Source organism: Ipomoea nil, unplaced genomic scaffold, assembly GCF_001879475.1.
Source record: "Ipomoea nil cultivar Tokyo-kokei standard unplaced genomic scaffold, Asagao_1.1 scaffold1161, whole genome shotgun sequence".
Classification (NCBI taxonomy): Eukaryota; Viridiplantae; Streptophyta; class Magnoliopsida; order Solanales; family Convolvulaceae; genus Ipomoea; species Ipomoea nil.
In genome coordinates this window covers 343,402-366,034 of record NW_017617589.1, presented here as the reverse complement: position 1 = coordinate 366,034, position 22,633 = coordinate 343,402, and the positions used below count along the sequence as shown (strand labels likewise).

Genomic DNA, 22,633 nt, shown 5'->3' with positions numbered 1-22,633 from the left:
TTTAATATAATTAGGACTTTCAATATGAAAAAGGGGACAAATGATTTTCACTAATCACAAACAATATTCAACAATACAATACTTATTCTCTCTATATTTTCCTTTTGTTCTCTTATACTCGTTATTTTAACGGTTATGTTGATCAACCATTAACTGCCAAAAAGTCATAAAGCTAACATTGGTGCCCATATGTGGGGATCGATACAAAAAGTTTACGTTCGTTCCTCAAACCTAAAACCTTAATCATCGTGACCACAAGGCAACGTACCCAATCTAATCGGCCGGTCCGAGATCTACGGGAAACCCTAAGGCTGCCCGCCTCTCATGCACCGTACGGTCGATTTGTACCCCCACATGAAGATGATTTGGAAAACCCCCCGGAGGAAGAAGAGGTTCAATCAATCGTACGATCGTTCGCTGGCGTCTCTCAGACCCGACCGGTCGAACCCCGTCCTGCCGTACTAGAGGCCAATGAGTGCATCCTCGAAGCTTTGCAGTGCAACTACATACCAGGAGGCGAGTCCCCCATCGGACCCCTCTAGACAGGACCACTCACGAAGTCACGAAGACTACGCGACCAGGACCGATCGCCCAAGAGGCATTGCCTTGCAATCTCGATCCACGATCGTTCAAGACCCCAAAGCCAACCGCCCATCACCGATTGGTTAGGACAAGAAAGCACGACAAACAAGAATCCTCGGTGAAAGATCATACTCAATCCCCAGCGAATGAATCTATAGATAGATATAGATAGATTATAGATATAGATAGAAATCATAGAATAGATATAATGAGAATCTTGTTAACCTGAGAACTTGTGGACTAATTTGGATTGTTTAACAAGATCTAATGGTTTTGAGATTTTTTATTTTTATTTTTTATAACTATTTGTGTTGCATTAAAAAGGGGACAATTGTGTTTTTTTATCATGTTTCCTTGTATGTAGTATGTGTGCGATTTTGTTCTGTGCATATGAATTTATGGTGCATTAAAGGACATTAGAATGCATAATATTTTGTATAGAAATGCATGATATTCTATATAAAAATATTTTATCAAAGTAATATGAATTCACGACCTGGTCAGGTGAATAATAAAATCAGAAGTTATCTATGCATGCCATTTGATATTAAAATACACTATATTTTGTATATAAAAAAACACAATCAAGGTAATATGAATGCACGTGACATATCAACAGTTTCAATAAACCCGTTGGCCCAATGACATTACTAAATGGGATTAACCCGTCAACGGGTTTAATAGACTTCCTGGTTTAATGACATTACCTAACAGGACTATTGAACCCATCAACAGGTTCAATAGACATGTTGAATAGACTCATTTTGTCCAACAGTACTACTCAACAGATTTATTGAATCCGTGGGAGAGCTCATTGGCTGACCAAATTGTCATCCTGATTTATTCCTTACCTTTACAACGTGAACATTGTTCCTTAATTTTAGTGAATGTACATGTACATTTTAGCTGTCAAATCCCTAATCTTAGTAGTTTAAATTGGTTCTCAGCTTCGTGACCCTATATATATATATATATTTATAATTTAAGGTATTTGATCAAATGAGAACAAGTCCTTATGAGATAAATAAGAACCAATCTCAACCTTATATCTGGAAAGATCATACGGATCTGGTAGGATATATTCCGACCGACATGGCTCGGCTTTTCTTGTTCTTTGTGCAGGTTTGACAGGTCGGATATTCTTATAGAAGATGGTCGGACCCGACTGGTGGACTTCCCGACCGACCGGCTTTGCCGCCCGATTAGCTACCCTTGTTAAGGATCTCGAGAAGTGGCACGTGGCAATGTTACACGTTGACACAGAGGGCTCGCGGGATGGTGACGCGTGGATGCTACGTGGGTTACATGCCGGGCGGCCGGAGCTGTGTCTCCGGCCTAGCGGCTATAAGTACCCACGACGCCTATAGTGTGGGGGACTTTTGGAACGATCGATAGATTATCTACAGAGCTGCCCAACCGCAGTCAATCAGCCCTCGAGATAATCATTTAGATTGTATTAGGTCCTTTTTAATCAATAACAGACTTTATTTGCTTTGACTTGATCGTATTAAGCTTGCGAGAGAGTGCGAGACATGCCAGTTATATGCTTGGTCACGACCGCAATTCCTTTTGCTCGTTGGGGGGTAGACATTTTGGGACCCTTCCCACAGATAGCCGGTCGGAGACATTTCGTCATCGTGGCTATCGATTATTTCTCCTAGTAGATCGAGGCAGAACCCTTAGCCACGATAACTTCACAGCAGTGCGCCAGGTTTCTATGGCGGAATGTTATCTCCCGGTTCGGTGTGCCCGTTCATCTGGTCAGTGACAACGGCCGGCAGTTCGTGAACCAGTATTTCCAGAATTTCTTAGCATCGATCGGGACAACCTCAATCCGATCGTCAGTGGCTTACCCGTAAGGCAACGGTCAAGTTGAAAATGCTAACCGTACAATTTTGGAGGGGTTGAAGAAGAAGTTACACTCGGGCGGTCGGAGTTGGGCTGATGAACTACCATATGTACTCTGGACCTATCGCACGACCCCGTGGGAGGCAACATTGGAAGCGCCGTTTGCTTTAGTCTATAAAGCTTAAGCTCGACTACTGATCGAAGCATGGATCCCGACCGCCAGGGAACGCTCTTACAACGCGGAAGAAAATGAACACTCCATGGCCGTGGACCTAGACGGTGTTGAGGAGAAGAGAGAGATTGCGGCTCGGCGCATGGCCGAGTACCAAAAGAGGGTCAAGAGCACGAAAGATGTCCGGGTCAATCCCCGTTATTTTCAGGTCGGAGACTACGTGTTACGACGCCGGGAGGCGAGCCAACCGTTAGAAGGAGGTTGCCCCAAAATTGGGAAGGTCTCTATGTCATCACAACCGTAGTCCGTCCAGGTACCTACCAGTTGGAGACGACGACCTGGAGGGCGATCGAGGGCACATGGAACTCGGAAAACCTTGTACTGTTTAGGCATTATTGTAATTATATACTTGTAGATGGAGTGGGGGCTCAACCTGCGAGTGGGCATGTCCATCGTTAATTGCCTTTGTTAGGGTTGTAAATATTTGACCGTCTACGTACGGGAATTAATAATGTAATATCGATCGGTGATTGCTTGACCGTTTGTACACGGCGGCCCGATCAGTTTGCGCAACAGTTATATGTTAAGTAGTTTTGGTTAAATCTACTTCAGAAGTTGGTCTTGCTCGTGTTTCGCCCGACCGAGACTCAGCATCAACAATCGAAGAGGGGCGTAAGCCCCACGATCACAATGTCGCTTAAACTTGCCCGAATATACCGGGGTCTAATTTCAGTTACAACTGATAAAGGTTCACACCTCTCCCTCGGTCCCGACCAATAGGGGTATACACCTAATTGGCTTTGAAAAGTCATTTACATTCTAGCCGGACAACTAACAACGCTCGGCTTATAACGCTCATCTTCGGCGGACACTCGGGTCACGCCATCGATCTGGAAAATTAGAGCTTCAAGATACATACCCGATCAGCAGTACTTCTTTCCACTGTCGCACTCACTCGTGCCTCATGAGCACGGCAGTGTGGGGGCTAGGGGAAAGAGCCAATATGCCAAGCGGCTAAGCGGAGGCCAGGCGGCCCAGCGGTCGGGAAGATGCTCGGTCAAAAGAAGGCCGGAGGGCCAATGGGTCGGGCAAAGAATGACCAAGAAGTGATTAGATGAAATCGTAAAAGTCGAACGAGATAAAGTTTGGCAAAAACTTAATTTTATTTAACGATGAAAGTGCCCGGTACAAAACGGGACCGGGCTCCCGATAGCGTGCAAAAGTAAAGTTTACGTGGTTGGCAACTACACGACCTTGTACGCGTCCTTCTCGGCGCCGCTGGCCTCGGCCGGGTCCTCATCAGATGGCTCGGTGAAGGGCGTCGGGCCCGGGTCGGCAACCTCATCCGGAAGGGTTGACAGCACGGACTTCAAGTCGTCACCCTCGAAGACCTCCTCCATGATGGATCGGGTCTCCTCCCGCATGGTTCGTTGACCGGACTTGAAGGCCCAGTGCCCGAACTGCCAGATTAGGTCCTCCCCGACCTTGGTCTTCATTAGTTCCTTGAGGAACTTTTCACCCGACGCTTCATTGCGGCAAAGAAACTTCGCGAGGCCCTCAAGGTTCCCCAGTCGGGCTTTGAGGTCGGACGCTTCCTTCAGGGACGCCCCAGCAGCTTTCTCGGCAATGGCCAAGGCCTTCTCAGTCGTCTTCAGCTTGTCCTGAAGATCGGTGACCTCTTTCCCTCGCCGATCGGCGATCTTCTTCAGAGCGTTGGCCTCACTGGCCAATAGCGCTTGGCGCTGAAGATGTTGGATCGCTCGGGATAGCTGCAAAAAAAAAAAAAAAAAAAACACGTTAGCTCGAGCGGCAATAGTTGTGAAATTAACAAAGTAATAAAATTGTACCTCGACCAAGTCATGGCCGCTTTTCTCGGCCACCTGCCCGGGCGAAAGCTTGCTGAGGTCCTCCTTGACCGGTTTGAGATTGCCGATCCGGGTGAGGATGGAGTCGTTGCCCGTAACAGCTCCGCTCGGGGGGGTGTTTTGTTTTCGTCGACGCTTGAGTGCGCCCCCCTCGTCCGTGTCCACCACGGTCGCTTTTTCCTTCCCTTTGTGGTCGACGATTTGAGCGACCAAGACGTCGGTCGTTGAATCCTCGACCACGGCCCCTTCAGCCGTGGTTGCTGTGGAAGCGCCTAGGGGGCGAGCGGTCGGGATGGGCTCGCTTTCGGTTTCTTTGTTACCGGATGATCCGGTATCGTCCTTCTTCTTCCCGAGCGCTATTTTGGCTCGGGGGGCTCGGGGTGCGCTGCCCGATGGGAAGTTACGTCGAGGACCCATCTCTGAAAATAAAATCACACGGTTAAAACAACAAGTAAAAGTTTTGATCAGGAAAATTCTGGTCGGGAAGGTTAGATGCGTGTTAGACCTTTTTTGCTCGGTTTAGCCCGAGAAACCACTACCGATATCGATACGCCCGTTGGTTGGGGTTTGTACTTCTCTTCCAGGTCGTATTGGGGTGGTGGCGTCATAGCTTTCCCTCGACCGGAAAATCTTGTATTCATGGATCTCACTGGAGATCCGAAAGACTGCATCTCGGAGGGCTTGGGTCTCGACCGGCTGGACTTGCTTCGTATAATGCGTTGCCCACGTCCGCTCGACCGGGAGAATCCAAGGGTCGTATTCGACCGAGAAGATGCATTTCTTCCATCCACGGTTGTTCCCAGGCAGATTGTCGATCGTACATAGGTCAGCCCAGGACTGAATCATCAAAAAGTCGCCCCCATACTTCGCCGCCAAAGGCTTGACTTGGTAGATGAAGTTGAAGAGCTCCATCGAGCATGCGACCTCATGCCGAGCGCATATCTGAAGAAAGCATGCTAGGATGCGGTGGGCGTTCGGGCATATCTGGGCGGGCAATACCCGGTAATAGCCCAAGAACGCGGTTAGGAGGCCGGAAAAAGGGAAAGTGATCGGGGCCAACAAGGAATCGTAATGCATCCTGATCCACTTTCCTTGGTGGCGTTCCTTTATATTTCCTAAGGATCGGCGGGTGTCGAATCGAACCCGATCGTTCAGCCTTTCTGCAATCCTAGCCGCTTCGCCGGTCGTCAGCAGGCATTCTTGCTGATCGACGCTTTCGCTGTTGAGGAAGATTACCTCCGGTCCGACGGCCGGTGCGGTCGGCTCTTCCTCGATTGGGTCTGGTGTGGCTTCCCGATCGTGGGCTGAGGTAAAAGCCCTGGGGTAAGCTCCTATCGTCCGTGTGGGCGTCTCCTGGACGTCCTCGACCGGGTTACCTTGGCCACTTGCTGAGGTGCCGTTGCTGCTGTCACTTCCGCTGCTCAAGCTATCTGAACTGCTCGACCCTGAGGAGCTCTCTGAGTTGGAAGAGTGGTGACGCTTGGATGGTCGTTGAACGACCTCGATACCTTCAGGCGAGGATGCCTCTATTTCTATTTCCGCGCTAAGCTCCTCGACCGCATCATCGTAATCCGCTCCCGAGATATTTTAACTGTCTGAGCTCGACATTTCCTAAAGGAGACGGTCATGTTTTCAGCAGGTGGGGTCGGTTATGGTTCGGTTGGGGTTAGTTGGCCGCCGAAGTTAGCCGTTGTGCGGGTAAAGTAAAAGATAAAAGAAAAGAATAGGGAAAAGAAAGCTTACTGATCGACTGACGATTGATTGAAGGGGTTGAAAGTTGTTTTCCCGATCGATGCACAGTGCAATTTGCTCGGGATGCTCCGATTGCCTTTCACGGGTTGGTAAAAGTTCAAATGAACCTCATAAGCGCCTATTTATAGGAAAATATTTGGGCGGGAAACGACCCACTTGCGCGACGCGACCGTTACAGACTCCAAGGCGCGCAGAGGCCGACACGTGGCACGACAAGCGACAGCTGTCCGGTCGGGATTGCAGGCCGAGTGATTGGACATTTTCATCCCGTCCCGTTTTTTCCCAAGCAGTCAAAAAGGCCCGGGCTGGGGGGCTTTTGGTAGGATATATCCCGACCGACATGGCTCGACTTTCTTGTTCTTTGTGCAGGTTTGACAGGTCGGATATTCTTATAGAAGATGGTCGGACCTGACTGGTGGACTTCCCGACCGACCGGCTTTGCCGCCCGATTAGCTACCCTTGTTAAGGATCTCGAGAAGAGGCACGTGGCAATGTTACACGTTGACACAGAGGGCTCGCGGGATGGTGACGCGTGGATGCTACGTGGGTTACATGCCGGGCGGCCGGAGCTGTGTCTCCAGCCTAGCGGCTATAAGTACCCACGACGCCTATAGTGTGGGGGACTTTTGGAACGATCGATATATTATCTACAGAGCTGCCCGACCGCAGTCAGTCGGCCCTCGAGATAATAATTTAGATTGTATTAGGTCCTTCTTGATCAATAACAGACTTTATTTGCTTTGACTTGATCGTATTAAGTACCTTGACCGCTTAACACGTGGAATTTGTACTATCAGGATCATATCAAATAAAAAAAATATATATTGACATTTTCGTAATTATTACCAACTTTACTATGGCAAACTTAACACTAAAATCTGTAATTCTTAGACTTTTTCAGGTTTACACGTTTAGTATTAACATTTTGCACATTTAATATTAACATTTTGCATATTAAGTATTAAAAGATTGTACTTGCAAAAATGCCAAAATGCATTGCACTTAGAGTTTATATGACAATGTTTTTTACTTTATTTGATTTAGTGGTTCACTTTTTACTACTTAAATCTAGCATTTACAGTTTCGATTTAAAATTTAGCTTTTATTTGATTTTATAAAATTTATCAGGTTTGCATATGTAGTTGTTAAAGATGACATATTTAAATGTTTAAGTTTGTATAATGAAGTTGATGATAATTACGAAAATGCTATTGTATTTGTTATTTTTTGATCGGATTCTTTCATTTTATTTTAAATGTTGTACACTTCAATGTTATTTGACAAAATTGTCCCCACTACATCCTTATTAGACAAAACTACCGTTATACCATTATTATTATAACACTGATACTTTTTAATTTTAATATGGATAAGTCTATCATTATTACCATACAACTATATCTATCATATCTTTTTTCTATTCTTTAATTATTATTTTATTAAAATCATTATATAATTAATTTAATGATTGATTATATTTTAATTAAATTTTTATAAATAATAAATTATATATGTATATGTATAAATTACATATATTATTGTGTAATACCAAATTACTTCATGTGGAATTATTTAGGGGAGCAACCGGAATACCATTGGACCACAAGGTACTTGGATATGTGATGCTAGTTATAAACTTATAACTGAGATTGATTCTGGTGTATTCCCTGGGTTATTTCCTAGTTTGGGAAGAGTACAATCTAATAATGTAACCATAGCCGCCACTATCGCCTATAGCCCTCTCACTCTCTCAGCGCCTCCACTCTCGCCTCTCACTTTCTCCTTCTTCCCAAATCCCAGTCTTCCGTTCGCTGCAGAGTACAGTCTGTACAGACGACCCTAACACTTTCGTTTCAGTCACTTGTAAACAAAATTCGTCGGCTCCATACAGCTTCTGTACTTCATCGGAGAAGTTTTGTTTTTTTTTTTTTTAGCAAAAATGCCAATTTCTCTTGCTTACTTTACTGTAAGAATACCGTGCCACCAATTTAGCCTCAACGCCAGATCTTCCCGCTCACCGCCTGTCTCCCTCGTAGCGAACACCCTCAAAGTCTTCGATTCCGCAGCTTTACCTCGCAGGCTTTTTCCCTCAGCTATCTCGGTTGATTTCCCATGCCCAAGAACTTTTAAAGTGCGGGTCCATGACAAAGAATCAGTCTTGAAGGATGATGCGCCTGAAGAAGAAGAAGAAAAAGGACACAGAGGCAATGACGGGCCGCAATTGACTTGCGTGATGAAATTCGGCGGGTCGTCGGTTGCGTCTGCTGAGCGGATGCGAGAGGTTGCTGACTTGATCCTCAGCTTTCCGGAGGAAAGGCCTGTCATTGTTCTCTCTGCTATGGGAAAGACCACCAATAACCTATTGCTTGTATGTTGCCTTTTCTTTTCTTTTATTTTCTGCACTTGACTTCACATTACTACCAGAGGTTTTGCCAATATCGTGTGATTAAATCTCAGTCTTGAAATTTGTGAGGAGTGGTGAAAATTAAGCATCTTCAGAAACATAATTCAGTGGGTAAAATGCGGTAACTTGCCTGAAATGTAGTTCTCTATTTCTCTTCTGTCACCACACTAGTTTAGTTGACACTTTGGTTAATTGTTTTGATCAAATATAGAATTCCCATTATGTGTAGGCAGGAGAGAAGGCTTTGAGTTGTGGTGTATCAAATGTATCAGAAATTGAAGAGTTCACCTCTCTAAAGGAACTTCATCTCAGGTGAAGAAATTATAGATTCTTTTTTCTCCTCTTGTAGAGTGGATGGCAGTACCAAATGGTATATTTTGTTTGCAACTTTACAAAAATGTATATGTTCTTTATAATTCAGGACAATTCAAGAACTTGGACTGGATGTTTCTATAATTTCTGGTGAGGATTTGAGTTATTTCAAACTAATCATGGATTTGTTTTTCCCTTGCAAAGATGTATACTTTCAGCTTGTTTAATATGGTAACTTAAAGGTTTCATTTTTCTTACTTCCCATCCATTCCCTTGGTGTTAAATGATTTTCGGTTGCTTCAACATATTGTTGGTTTCTCATAATGTGCTTTGATTGTGTTCCACCTTTGTTGCTCTTATTGTGCTTTTTTGTCGTTTTGTAGAACATTTGGAAAAACTGGACCAGCTTTTGAATGGGATAGCTATGGTGAAAGAGTTGACTCTTCGCACTAAAGACAAATTAGTGTCTTTTGGGGAGCGCTTGTCCACCAGGATTTTTGCTGCTTATTTGAACAAGCTTGGGGCCAAAGCACAGCAAGTGTGTTTCTCCCTAACCCCTTGCTTGGGGATTTTTTTTCTCAGATTTGCTTGATAAACTTATTGTTTGAGAAAGTTTTGAAAGGAATAATGTGATAGTTCTTTTTGTGTACCATGACAGACAAACTTTATTCTTTCAATTGTTAAGACTGCAAGTTACTGGATTTTATTCAGGACTGCAGTAGACTGACTAACTCTCATTACCAAATCACTATGAGTTACTTTCTACAAGTGTTCAGATTACTGAGTGGTTCTCCTAATTCCAAAATCAGTATATAACACTAACCCGAAAATGAATCCAAGATCATAGCTAACCCTTATGCCAACAAAAATATGGTAACTAGTTTTTATGAAGGACGTTTTAAAGATATTTTTTTTGGGGTGTTGTTGAAGTATTATTGGGTTGCTTTGTGCTACTTGAATTTTTTGTTGCTCAGGATGTTTTGCTGCCAATTATTCAAGCGGACTGATTTTGCATATTTCCTTCTTTGTTGCAGTATGATGCATTCGACATCGGGTTTATTACAACAGATGACTTCACAAATGCAGATATATTGGAGGCTACTTATCCTGCAGTTGCTAAGAAATTATACAGCGCTTGGGTCAGAGATCATGCAATTCCTGTTGTTACTGGCTTCCTTGGAAAGGTCATTTACACAAACTAGTGAATTTGACTTTTGTTGCTAAAAATTTTAAATGTATTATATACATAGCTACTCCACTAACAAAATTATTAGGATGTTGCTGTATAATGATTTCGAATTGCAGGGGTTTAAATCTTGTGAAATTACAACTTTGGGTAGGGGTGGTAGTGACTTGACTGCAACAACAATTGGCAGAGCTTTGGGCTTGCGGGAGATTCAGGTACCTTCAACTTTGAGGCTATATTGTCCTTTCATCCTTTACCTGAGGAACAAAAAATTTCAGTTATGGTTTCCATACTAACAGGTTTGGAAAGACGTTGATGGTGTTCTAACTTGTGATCCTACTATTCACCCTCGTGCAAAACCTGTGCCTCATTTGACCTTTGAGGAGGCAACTGAACTCGCATATTTTGGTGCTCAGGTTATATTTGTGCTATTTCATTTGTATCTCTCCACTGCAGTTTATCTGTTTCTAAAACTTGATTAAGGAAGCATGTTTTTGAACTTGGAAATGCCTCTTAAGATTAAACGACCCTACTTTTCTGCAGGTTCTGCATCCACAATCTATGCGACCTGCTAGAGAGGGTGATATTCCTGTCAGGGTTAAGAATTCTTATAATCCAAGAGCTCCTGGTACTATCATAACTAAAAACAGAGATATGAGCGAGGTTTCTACATTAGAATTACTCAACTCTTAACGCTTTCTTGACACAAACATATATTTGTTCTTTCATAAACATCTTAATTTGTTGACAGGTCTTATTGACCAGTATAGTCCTGAAGCAAAACGTAACCATGCTAGATATAGTTAGTACTCGCATGCTTGGTCAATTTGGATTCCTCGCAAAGGTGAAAGATAAAGTTTGTGGCTACTTCCTTTGTTTTCGTATTCTCTTTAGGCTAAATAGTGCAGTGGCATTTTGGGTGGCACTGTGTAGGTTTTTTCAACGTTTGAAGATTTGGGTATTTCTGTTGATGTTGTTGCGACTAGTGAAGTCAGTATATCTGTGACACTGGATCCATCAAAAATCTGGAGCAGAGAACTGATTCGGCAGGCAAGTGGAAGTGGATAAACCTTTTGCACTTGATTAAGGAAGAATATTTACCTGGTTCTGTGTAGCAGTAATTCATTTTAGTGTCTTGGCTGAGCAGGAACTTGATCATGTTGTTGAAGAGCTTGGTAAAATTGCAGTAGTAAATCTTTTGCCAAACAAATCGATAATCTCCCTTATTGGAAATGTCCAGTGTTCTTCGTTTATATTGGAGAAGGTGCTTGTTTGTTATTTCCTGTGATTATTCAAGATTGATTTATCCTTCATCGCGTTGCTTATAGGAAATCAAATCTGCCTTGTTTTGCATGCATGCAGGCTTTCAGAGTTTTCCGAACTAATGATGTGAATGTGCAGATGATCTCACAGGGAGCGTCCAAGGTACTCGCTCCCTAAATTCATTCACTCATTCTTCTTCTCGATTGGTTTCTGACAGGAATGAATCCAATGTTACGTTTGTCTCTCCAGGTGAATATTTCATTGATAGTAAATGATAGCGAAGCAGAACAATGTGTGAAAGCCCTTCATCATTCCTTCTTTGAGAGTGAGGAATCTGGGATGAATATGGATGCTGCAAGTTTTAGCAATGGTACGGTGGTGCAATCGCCACTAAACACCTGATTTTGCCCCTACTTCTTACTATTATGCCATTGTATTGTAACCTTTCCCACATGCTATGGATTGATTGATTATATTGTATTGTATTTTGGAAAGGAAAATCGGAGGTGTATGTAACATTACTCTTTTAGAAATTGTAATGGCGGCACCATTTTTGCTGAAGTTGATTTCTGTTTCACCAATCACACTTTATAGAGGGAGCGTCAGTGTTCATTAGTACATGTAATTGCGTTATTTCTTTCCTTTCCATGTAAAAGAAGAAGAAGAAGAAGAAGAAATCATCCATTCAAAAATCAAAATGTTAAGAAGATAGAAAAAAATCACTCTACTTTTTCTTTTGTCACGAAAAGTAGGAGATTTTTTTTTAATAAAATTGAAATCTGAAATTCAAAGCTAGAATCTCTCTCTCATTTCGTACGGGTTTAGGGTTTGGTTTTATTGAGCTTTCCGCATTGCAGTAAGTTGAGCGACGATGGTGGAAAGATTCTTTCCGCTTCCAAATCCTACTGATATGAGCAGCTGCCGGAGTCACAGTGACGACCCTATCATTCTTCTTTCTGGCCCTCCATCCTCGTAACGCATAATTTCTCATTGTTTCACTCGCTTTCTTTCTGCAGCGAAGCTTGAATTTTGATTTAATTTTGCGCAGAGGAAAAACCTCGTTACTGTTCCAGTACGCTTTGAACTCGGCAATGGAGTTCAACGGCGCCGTGGTGTTCATCTGCAGCCGTCACAAGTTAGATACCAAACCCCCCTTTCTCTCTCAGGTATGCCTCCTCCTCGCTTTCATCTCTTTTTTCCCCCCTTTCATTTTTCCTTCTGTTCTTAGTTTCGAGAATTGGGGTTTTCAGGGCGTTGATCCTTCTTCCGACATTTTTCAACGTATTCACATCAAGTAAGGACCTGCCTGCTTTTTGATTTCGTGAATAACAAAAATGGAATTTACAGCTTTTCTCCACCAAGAATCTAGTCTTATATTTGTTTAATTTCTCAAAAATCAAAACAATTTAAATTATAATCCCTAGTGTTCTTCACTGATAATCATGTAGGTATATAGATGATGATGAAGGAATTAAGAGATACTTTGCTGCATTCCACATTCATCATGCAAACCCTGTTTCAGTTATAATTGATGATTTTGCTAATTTCTTTGACGAAAGGTACTTTTTTTTTTTTTTTTTAAACCCGATCAATCCCATGTAGAATTAATTAGTGCAGTCTTACTATACCTTTTGAATTGCAGTACTATATTTAGCTCCTCAGATTTTGCTGTCTTCCTTCAGAAATTGCCAACAGAGGTACAATAATGCTAGAGGAAGGGACTTGGCAATGGTTCGAACTTTAGCCCTGTGCCGAAATGCCATTGATACTGCCAAGTGAGCAAACTGCACCTTCTACGTTATGATGTCAGTTAAAGTGTTAAACCCTCTCTCCTCTTTGGTGGTTTTAAGTTACGATGATACTGGCAACAGAGAATCAAGTCCATGTCAACTTCTTCTCTCTGATACTCACCATGGTGACTCCCCGAGGTTGCTTTACATTTATAAGAGATGGGTCTCCTCTATTTACACAATTAAAGGTAGGCTAGGCTGAAGTAGTAGCAGTTGCCCTTAATTTTTGCCCTGTTTGCTTTTAGCTTTCCAATGTTTTCTTGGGCGTATGTGGGCATAAATGTGTTAAGAATCTTATCCAAATGTTGATGTTATTGTAATGCTTGTCCAGTGTCTTAGAAAAACTGCATTCTTTCTCTGTCAGGGGACGGCTTTGGGTCATTTCTACTTAGGAAGAGCAACTACTTTGGCATTGGCAAATCTGATGGAATAACAACTGCAAAATATTCTATAGCTCTTCAGTATTTGGTACTGGAAGGAATTACTGAGGATGGAGAACAATGAAACTAAGGAACGTTTTCCTTTTGCTACAAATTTTGATTTGGTTTTTGCCCTAAGGTATGTGTTATAGATGAACTTGATCTATTGTTCTGAATTGCAAGGCAATGATTGTTTGTTTTGACATATAATTAGTTTTCTAGTATAAGAACATCATGCCATTTATAATCATAAGCATCTATACATATTTCAACATATAATATAACTCTCGTTTAAATACACTACATATATAAGTACAAGGATGGAGAAGAACAGACAGACTAGATCTTATATACAAGGTCTCTTTTAGTGAACTCCACTCAGGTTCTCAGGTACTCAGGCTCACAGAATTCTCCTCCGAGATCATCACAAGCCTCTCCAAGAAATACCCTGCACATGCATAACATAGAGAAAAAAAAATTCCATTGATATTTGCCTCATTATGACAACCCAACCCATAAAGCTTCATCAGATCAGAAGACAGAGTCTTACGTCTTGGGATCATTGTACTCAAGATACTCCCTCTCTACCCCTTCTGATGCCGTCCTTGGCATGTTGTTTCGTGGTGCTGAATCGAGCTTCACTTCAGGATACATTTCTACATTGCAAGCATCTCCTCCAATTGTCTCGCAAGCTTCGGCTGGAAACACACTGCAATTCAAAAGCGGACCAAGGTTAGTGTAGTAAAATGAGGGGATTAATTAAATGTTAGACCATGTGAATTTATGTACGCTGCTTACGAGGCCATGGAACTGTAATCGACCATCAAAGCTTCATTGGCAACTGCAGTGGCTTTGATTGAGGGGCACAGGGAGGTTCTTGGAGCAGAAATGGAATGGAGCGGTGAAACTAAGGTTTTGGATGGTGTGACTCTGGGGAGAGTTGATGGTTGGAAGGAGAGAGCAGCCTGCAGCATTTTGAGATGATTGAGTGAGCAAGGAGTAGTTGGTTTGAAAGAAGAGAAGGAGGTTGAGGCAGTGAAGAAGGCAGGGAAGTGCCAATTTATTGACAAGGTTTGTGGTGATCCTTAAAGGATAAGGTGGGGGAAGATATTTTGAAGTAGTAGGGCTGTAGGGGATAAGATCATAAGAGGATGAATGAGACTTGGCAAAACTGCTTCTTTGATATTTTTTGTTTCTTCAGAATCAGCCAAGAGATCACGTTTTCACTGCTTATCTGCTACAGTTTTACCCAAGAGAATTAGTCAATTTAGAAATTGTAATATCACTTTCGTTAAGCGATTAGTGAATAAGATTGCCCATATGTTAGCTCGGGAATCCTTGTCTATGCCTGATGATGCAAAGTGATTTGATAATCCTCCCTCCTTTCTTGTTAACTCTATGTTCTTAGATTTGGTTTAATGAAGTATTACATTTCCTTTCAAAAGAAAAAAAAGAAAAAAAGAATCAAAGACAGCGAAGATGGGTTTCTTGGACATTTTCAAAATTGTCATATTGAATAGCCCCATCAATTATGTGTGTGATGTCTTTTCCATAGTAGGGCAGCATTGGTTAAATATCTTCCAAATTACCTTTGTTTTTTCTCTTACTCTTAGATTGGGTATACCAGCTCCAATTTGTAACCTGGCAACAATTTTATAAATTAGCCATAGGCAAATCAATAAGTATTTCAGTTCCAAAAGGTAACGTCAGAAAAATATTATACCAAAAAAACAAAGGGAAAATATATAAAATAGACCATTGAACTATTTGGAAAATAGCAATTAAGCCATTGAACTTAAAAGAAACTTCAAAATAATCTACGAACTCGGAAAAAAGTTACAATTAACATTTTTAATAGGATACTATTAAGTTTCTACTGATTGGATCAAGGTTATCAAGACGGACTTTCTAGGCGAGATGCCACCAACTGCCTAGTCGACTAGGCGACCGCCTAGGCAATGAGTATTAAAAAAATAAAATATATAAAATATATACATATATATTGAAAATATCTTGTCTTGGGCAACCTATTTACTTCAAGTTGCCTTTAGTAGATGAATAGTTTTTCTTAGAATAATGAGAAGTTTAGTATTTATTGTATATATTGGAAATATCTTGTCTTGGGAAGCCTTTTTGAACCCTATTTACTTCAAGTCATCTTTGAGAAGATGAATAGTTTTTCTTAGAGTAGTGAGAAGTCTAGTATTTATTGATAACATATCAGGGTGAGGTGGTGGGCTTTGCTCGGAACAGGAGGACGACGCCGGAGCTCGAATCGCGCCGCCATCGGAGCCTCCACGCGCCGCCGCCGTGCCGCTGCTCCGATGCCACGCGCTGGCGCGTGAGGCAGATTCCGGCGTCTTCTCCGGCTGAAAATTACACCGGTCAACTCGTCTTAGTGTGTAGGTTCTGCCCATGTATGTTTTGTGGCAATTTATATCCTACACCACGGCGCGCGTTGCACTATGCGCCCAGATGCAAAACGACGTCGTTTTAATTTTTATTTTTTTTTTTGAAATTTCCCGCCCTAGTGAATGACAGTAGTTTTTTCTTTAAAAAAAACCCGCTGTTCAATAATGTACATAATGTTATACTAGAATACACATAATGTTATACATGAATGTACATAATTATATAACAAAATATACATACTCTTTTTAAAAGATAATACACATAATCTAATATAATACATAATAAACATAAACTTTTAACATAATACACATCAACTCTTAACATAATACACACAAATTTTCTGATTCGGATGTACATAATTGTATAAAAAATACACATAACTGTATGAACCAATACACATAACGTTGTGAACAAATACACATAACGTTGTGAACAAATACACATAATCTCAGCAACTTCCTACCGCGCCTCCCAACACTATCCCAAAACAACGTCGTTTTAGGAGGCGCGCGGCGCACAGTGCTATGTGCGCCGTGGTGTAGGATATAACGATTGATGTTTTGTGGGGTTTTGGGTTGTATTTTGCACTTAGGCGAGGCGAGCGGACTAGGCGCAAGGCTGTGACCGCCCAGACACCTAGGCGACGCCTTGATAACCCTGGATTGGATTGCCATGTGTAATTATATATATTCTTCTTATTATCCTACTTGGAATACAGGTAAGCATTGATCCAATTCAAATTAAAGTCAAATTTTAAATTCCTAATTTCTTCTATATATGCTTCCTTTTTTTCTCTGTTGTTAATGCTAAATTTCTTTCTGCAGGTTTTATAACTCTTCTTCGATGCTTCTCTCGTGTGCTACCTTCAATTTTCTCCTGGCTCTCGTGCGCATTCTAGACCCAGTGCTCTAACTGCTCTGGCAATATAGCTATGTACACATCAACCCCAACCCACTGCATATAACAGAAGCAAAGTCATATAAGTGGTGCCATATTTATTTGGGACTGCTTATAGATGATTTGAGGACTCTGACCTTGATGGAAGGTGGCGTGCAGCTGCTGTAGAGCAATTCATTTCATGCAACATATGTACGTATAAACACCCTAAACATATTAACCTTTACAGTTTTCATATGCACGTAAAAATTGCCTCACATCTCTTTATTTTCTATTGTATATTTTTGTTTTATTTTAGGATTTAGATTGGACCATTCTTAATATAATAAAACTAAGACGTACTGTGATGGAGAAGCTCAGAACGCATCACAGTGACTATGCAGAGAGTTCATAATAATGGAAGAACAGGAAAATGGTTTATTGCGAGTGAACAGAAAACAGTTATTGCCACCCTTATGTACTAGCAGCAGGCCTAACAGAAAGAGAGAAATAAATTAAAATGAAAATACAAAAAAGCCATTGAGCTGATTCATGTCTACTTCATCAGTACCTTAGTGTTTTAATGCTATCCTGTGCATGCAGTGGTTAATGAATGTCACTTCAAAATAATACACAAATTAAACATTATCCACACTACAACTATGCAAGGTACAAATCAACATAATGAATTGAAATTAAGTAGCCAAGCACCTTGTGTTTAGATGACGTGTAGTGACTCTCCCATATGAGAGGTTATGAGATCGAGCTTCAGTGGAAGTGGTGTTGACTCGACTTTTTGTGCTTCAACAGGTCAAGTGAGAACTGCGGCGTACTTTGATTATGTAACTGTTAACATTGAAAATTTGATAAAGATAATATTTAAATATATTTTGGTTAATATTAATACCGGATCCGAGTGATTGAAATGTCAGGCCGGTAGCTCCGTAGCTAAACACTAAACAGGTATATAATTAATATAACTGCAAATCTCTATTTTGAGTTTATTATTAACTGGAAATTAATTGTTAAGGAGAATATGAAATCATGAGTGTGAATCGTCTTTCCACATTATGTGGTTCTGAAGTTTTTTTTTTTTTTTTTAACTTGCTTGTATATATAATTTTGATTTACAAGAAAAGTAACAGGTGTTTATATATATATATATATATATATATATATATATATATATATATACACACACGCACATACCAGAAAGCGTATTACGCACAATCTATATACACACACGCATATACCAGAAATGCACACTAACACGCGCCAGCTACGCACATACTAATTACCCTAAAAACACCATGGTATTATTTAACTAAATTCTTTCAATGCACTCACACGCCTTTGCTACGCACATACCAATGACTAAAAACACCGTGGTATTATTTAATACAAAAAATGTTTATAACACACTGCATTAACCTATAACCCAAGCACAGTCCAATAGAACAACTAAAATAAAAACTAGTCAAAAATTGAGAACCACAAAAATAAAGTCACATAAAACATACTAAACATATCAATATGCATATACCAAACTCTCTATATGCACAAGCGATATAACAATCTATGAATAAGCTATGGCATACGAAAAATTTAAAGAGGTAACACATCCTAAATTACACAAGAATGGATCATAAATCAAACTATACCTACTACGGTGAATCATTGATATGCAATTTGTACAATATTGAACATTTAAATAACACACTGCACTACATTACAAAACCAAGCATTACATTTCAAAACCAAGCACACTATGAAGTAGAGATACGCATTGACCCATCCACATCCGGCGCCGGGTGATCGGGGGCTTGGGACACTTCAACTGCTTCAGGTTGTGGCAAAGTCGCCGGCCGATCGGGTTCTTCGGCCACTCCCACTGTTTCCGGATGTGGCAAAGGTGCCACCGGATCAGCTACACCAACGCACTCAGGAACACCATCACCTGCAAATGGCATAATGAATATACTTAAAATATATAATAACCACTAAAAAATGCAAACATACTTAAAATAACACCCAAAAACAAAGAGAATTAAACCAATCACAAGCAGACCGAAGAAGCTAAAAACGCAGCTCATAATAGACAGAGTGAACACGCAATAAGCACAAACTAAAGCCTACCTATGCACACTCACACGCCTTTGCTACGCCCATACCAATGAACTAAAAACACCATGGTATTATTTAGTAGAAAAACATGTTGATAACACACTACATTAACCTATAAACAAAGCACAATCCAATAGAACAATTAAAATTAAAACAAATCAAAAATTGATAACCACAAAACCTCTATATGCAAAAAGAAAAACAGCACAATGCAAACAACGTGAAAATAAACGAAGACATAGTACGCACAAACTATAGACATCACACGCATAGACCGGGAATGCACACTAACATGGCTAAGCCATGCACATACCAATGACCTAAAAACACCATGGTATTATCTGATATACACCTACCAAAGCAAATACTCCGAAGCCATAGCGCAACCAACTATTGACGACAAAACACTCTACATTAAAAATAAAAACCAACGACATATATACACAATAATGCACAAACCAGGAATCCACCAACAATGTGCAAATCAGACTGAATACGCAATATGCACAAACTACAGCCTCTGAATACACAAACCAGTTAATACAGACTAACAGCCAGCCAAAAGCACCAACTGGATTAATTCTACGCACATACATCCAGCCAAACCCACCCAAATCAACAACAGACCAGAACCACCCAAATACTAATTATGCATACTACAATCAAATATACTAATTAATCCTATCTGGGAAATGGGACAACCCCCCACACACACATGCAACAACCCCAAACCTCCTAATTTAAGTACAATATTATCTTTCCTCATGTGTTGTACTTAATTGGTAAGGAGGGTGGATTTACTTGATTTAGATGGAGGCAGATTAGATTTTTCCCAAGGAAAAAAAAAAAACAGACATTCTAAGTAATTCAGTTGCATTAGAGATTTGGAAACTTTGTGGAAGAAATTACTTCTTTGCAGTAATAAAATCTCATTCTTGAAAAAAAAAAAAAAGTACAGTGCTACAGAAACCTCAAATACCAAAACCCCCAATATTTAAATAAAAATTTAAAAAAAAAAACATAAATCAGAACTCAAACCCTAACCCGTAGCTACACACGCCTCCGCTCATGAACCTACCAGAATTCGGCCACCGTCAAAATCCCCACATCCCGGTGAAAACCCCACAGAAAAAAAAAAAAAAACACAGAAACCACATAAAATAAGCACGAACACTACACACCCGAGAATTATCAACCCCAACCCCTTCAATCGAGAACAAAACCGATCAAAAAATGAAAACAAACATACCTAAAAAAAGGGGGGGGGGGGGGGGAGGGGGCGAAGACGAATACCTGCCATGGAACCCAACGAGTTGCTCCGAAGTCTCCTCGACCACCGGACGCTGAGAAGGAAGCGGGAGAGTGCAATGGACGATGAAAAGGCAGAGGATGGAAGGAAGCGGGAGACTGTCTATTCTACGAAGCGATAGAGATGAAAGATGATGAGACCAAAAATACCAAAGCACAAACCCCAGCGACATTAAATGCATAACATAATTAAACTCAATGGCAAAGTACAAAACAACCCCTATATTCAATCAAATCAAGCACCTGGGCATAACAACAACTCAATATGAACCATTGAATTAAAAAAATCAACGGCCAGAAAAAGGGCTCACGAGCTCACCTGGCAAGGGGGATGCACCGGATTCAATATATATATATATATATATATATATATATATATATATATGGAGAAAGAGAATCCAATTCGATCATATTAAAACCAATCTTTAAGTAAGAACATGTGGACAAATTTAAATTGTTAAAAATCAGGTAAATTTTAAACTTTAAAATAATAATAATAATAATAATAATAATAATAATAGTGGTGGTAGTGGTGGTGTAATTGTATGAATATACTTATATGAATTACTTGAATTATCACCTTTTAGATTGAATTTTCACATAGGATTGTGTCTATTATTTTAAAAAGTTATTTAGGTACATTTACATTTCTATATAAATAATTATGACAAGCAGTCAAGCAGACAATATTGTGGTGATGGCGGCAATAGCAGCCAATGGGGTATTAGGCTTGGATCGGAGATAGTTAGGTCCAGAGTAGAGGCTCAGGCAAGGATTGATTAAGGGCTCAGTCAATGATTGACCAATGGTTTATGCAATGATTCACTTGGGCAAATTATGTTGTGGAATCGTGTCCATCTTGCGGACACAGTTTTAAAATTGTCATAATTGTGAATATAGAGTTCAAAAATTATGAACATAGAATTCTATAATTATGAGCATATAGTTCTGTAATTATGAATATGTAGTTCAATAATTGTGAATATGAAGTTCAATAATTATAAATATAGAGTTCAGTAATTATGAACATAGAGTTCTGTAATTGTGAATATAGAATTCAATCATTGTAAATATGAAATTAAAAAATTATGAACATAAAGTTTTATAATTATAAACATAGAGTTCAGTAATTATGAACATAGAACCATGCCCACTTTGCAAGGTGGACATGGTTCCACGGCATAACAATTGATTCACTAAGGACTTAGATAAGGATTGGGCCTAGGAGTTGGATGGACAATCGTTATGCTGTGCAACCGTGTGCATGGTGCACACAGTTGCAAAACGACGCCGTTTCATTTTTTAAAAAAAAAAAAATTTCGTTCGGATTGTCGTTAACGGTGTTAGGCGGTTTCCTTTCATATTCAAACAGTAGGATATATCCATAATTTCATAACTATATATCCACAATTTCATAACTATATATCCACAATTTCATAACTATATATCCAGAATTACATAACTATATGTCCAGAATTACATAACTATATATTCATAATTTGACAATAGTACATTCAGAAATAATAACTACACATTCATAATTTCATATCCATATATTCATAATTTCACAACTAGACATTCATAATTACATAACTCCATATTCATAATTCTTAAAGTGTTTGTTCGGTCACAGAGAACCATATCCATAATTGCATAATTACACATCCATAATTTCAAAACTATATATCCATAACTTCATAACTATATATCCATAACTTCATAACTATATATTCAGACTTGCATAACTATATATTCATAATTACACGTCGATTTGAGTTTTTGTAAAAAAAAAAAAAAAAAAATTATTTGATTGGTGGAGTTAAACGGTGCCACTAATGACACCGTTACTCCATCATAGTAAATGGTGTCGTTTTGCAACCTTGTGCACCATGCATAATTTGCGTTGGATGGATAGTTGGGCCCAAAGGAGAGGGTTGGGTAATGTCCAAAGCAATCATTATTGTGTGGACTATATACTATTAAACAATGTACATTCAATACATAAATTATATATTTTTAGTATATTAAAAATGTACATTGTATTCAGGGAAAGTACATTATTTGAGTATTGAAATTATATTATTTGCTATAATACACATTCAGTACACAAATAATGTACTTTTTGTTATGGTTCACATAGCACTATGTGGATCATGGTCCACACAATAATTCGCTCATCCCATGCAGATGAGTTATTATACTATGGACCAGGGTCCACCTTGCAAGGTGGACCTTTGTCTAAACGACGTATAAATTGTGTATTTTTAGTATTGAAATTGTGATCAAACTTCTAGAATATAAATTGTACGTGTTTCTAAGT

At 40.0% G+C, this 22,633-nt stretch overlaps 3 protein-coding genes and 1 long non-coding RNA gene across 9 annotated transcripts; 2 read left to right on the top strand and 2 right to left on the bottom strand.

Moving 5' to 3' along the window:
• Window positions 1–1,713: 1,713 nt before the first annotated feature.
• Window positions 1,714–14,646, bottom strand: LOC109183740 (light-regulated protein). 2 transcript variants are annotated; one of them, XR_002054612.1, is made up of 5 exons: window positions 14,392–14,646; window positions 14,144–14,302; window positions 13,898–14,041; window positions 6,560–6,563; window positions 1,714–1,723 (listed from the first exon to the last, which is right to left on the bottom strand). XR_002054612.1 is itself a non-coding variant. In XM_019333806.1 (3 exons), the coding sequence occupies exons 1-3, from the start codon at window positions 14,565–14,567 to the stop codon at window positions 13,972–13,974; spliced, it is 405 nt and encodes a 134-aa protein (XP_019189351.1). In that variant the 5' UTR covers window positions 14,568–14,645; the 3' UTR covers window positions 13,850–13,971. The 2 variants fall into 2 exon arrangements, 1 of the variants encoding a protein (XP_019189351.1); XM_019333806.1 differs by lacking the exons at window positions 1,714–1,723; window positions 6,560–6,563 and having other exon boundaries at window positions 13,850–14,041; window positions 14,392–14,645.
• Window positions 7,886–11,970, top strand: LOC109183736 (aspartokinase 2, chloroplastic-like). Its single transcript, XM_019333798.1, has 13 exons — window positions 7,886–8,587; window positions 8,853–8,935; window positions 9,045–9,085; window positions 9,319–9,473; window positions 9,970–10,119; window positions 10,241–10,336; window positions 10,421–10,537; window positions 10,665–10,784; window positions 10,873–10,965; window positions 11,055–11,171; window positions 11,269–11,385; window positions 11,484–11,546; window positions 11,634–11,970. The coding sequence occupies exons 1-13, from the start codon at window positions 8,159–8,161 to the stop codon at window positions 11,784–11,786; spliced, it is 1,734 nt and encodes a 577-aa protein (XP_019189343.1). The 5' UTR covers window positions 7,886–8,158; the 3' UTR covers window positions 11,787–11,970.
• On the top strand, window positions 12,082–14,061 carry LOC109183739. Of its 5 annotated transcripts, none has more exons than XM_019333803.1 (7): window positions 12,093–12,356; window positions 12,433–12,550; window positions 12,635–12,678; window positions 12,833–12,943; window positions 13,067–13,159; window positions 13,235–13,299; window positions 13,539–14,061. In XM_019333803.1, the coding sequence occupies exons 1-7, from the start codon at window positions 12,256–12,258 to the stop codon at window positions 13,676–13,678; spliced, it is 672 nt and encodes a 223-aa protein (XP_019189348.1). In that variant the 5' UTR covers window positions 12,093–12,255; the 3' UTR covers window positions 13,679–14,061. The 5 variants fall into 5 exon arrangements, with proteins under 5 accessions (XP_019189350.1, XP_019189348.1, XP_019189349.1 ...); XM_019333804.1 differs by having other exon boundaries at window positions 12,102–12,356; window positions 13,256–13,299; XM_019333801.1 differs by having other exon boundaries at window positions 12,104–12,356; window positions 13,235–13,362.
• A 3,876-nt stretch (window positions 14,647–18,522) lies between the features above and the next one.
• On the bottom strand, window positions 18,523–20,401 carry LOC109183743. The gene is made up of 2 exons (XR_002054615.1): window positions 20,299–20,401; window positions 18,523–18,838 (listed from the first exon to the last, which is right to left on the bottom strand). It is a non-coding gene; the product is annotated as an uncharacterized LOC109183743 (long non-coding RNA).
• Window positions 20,402–22,633: the final 2,232 nt, after the last annotated feature.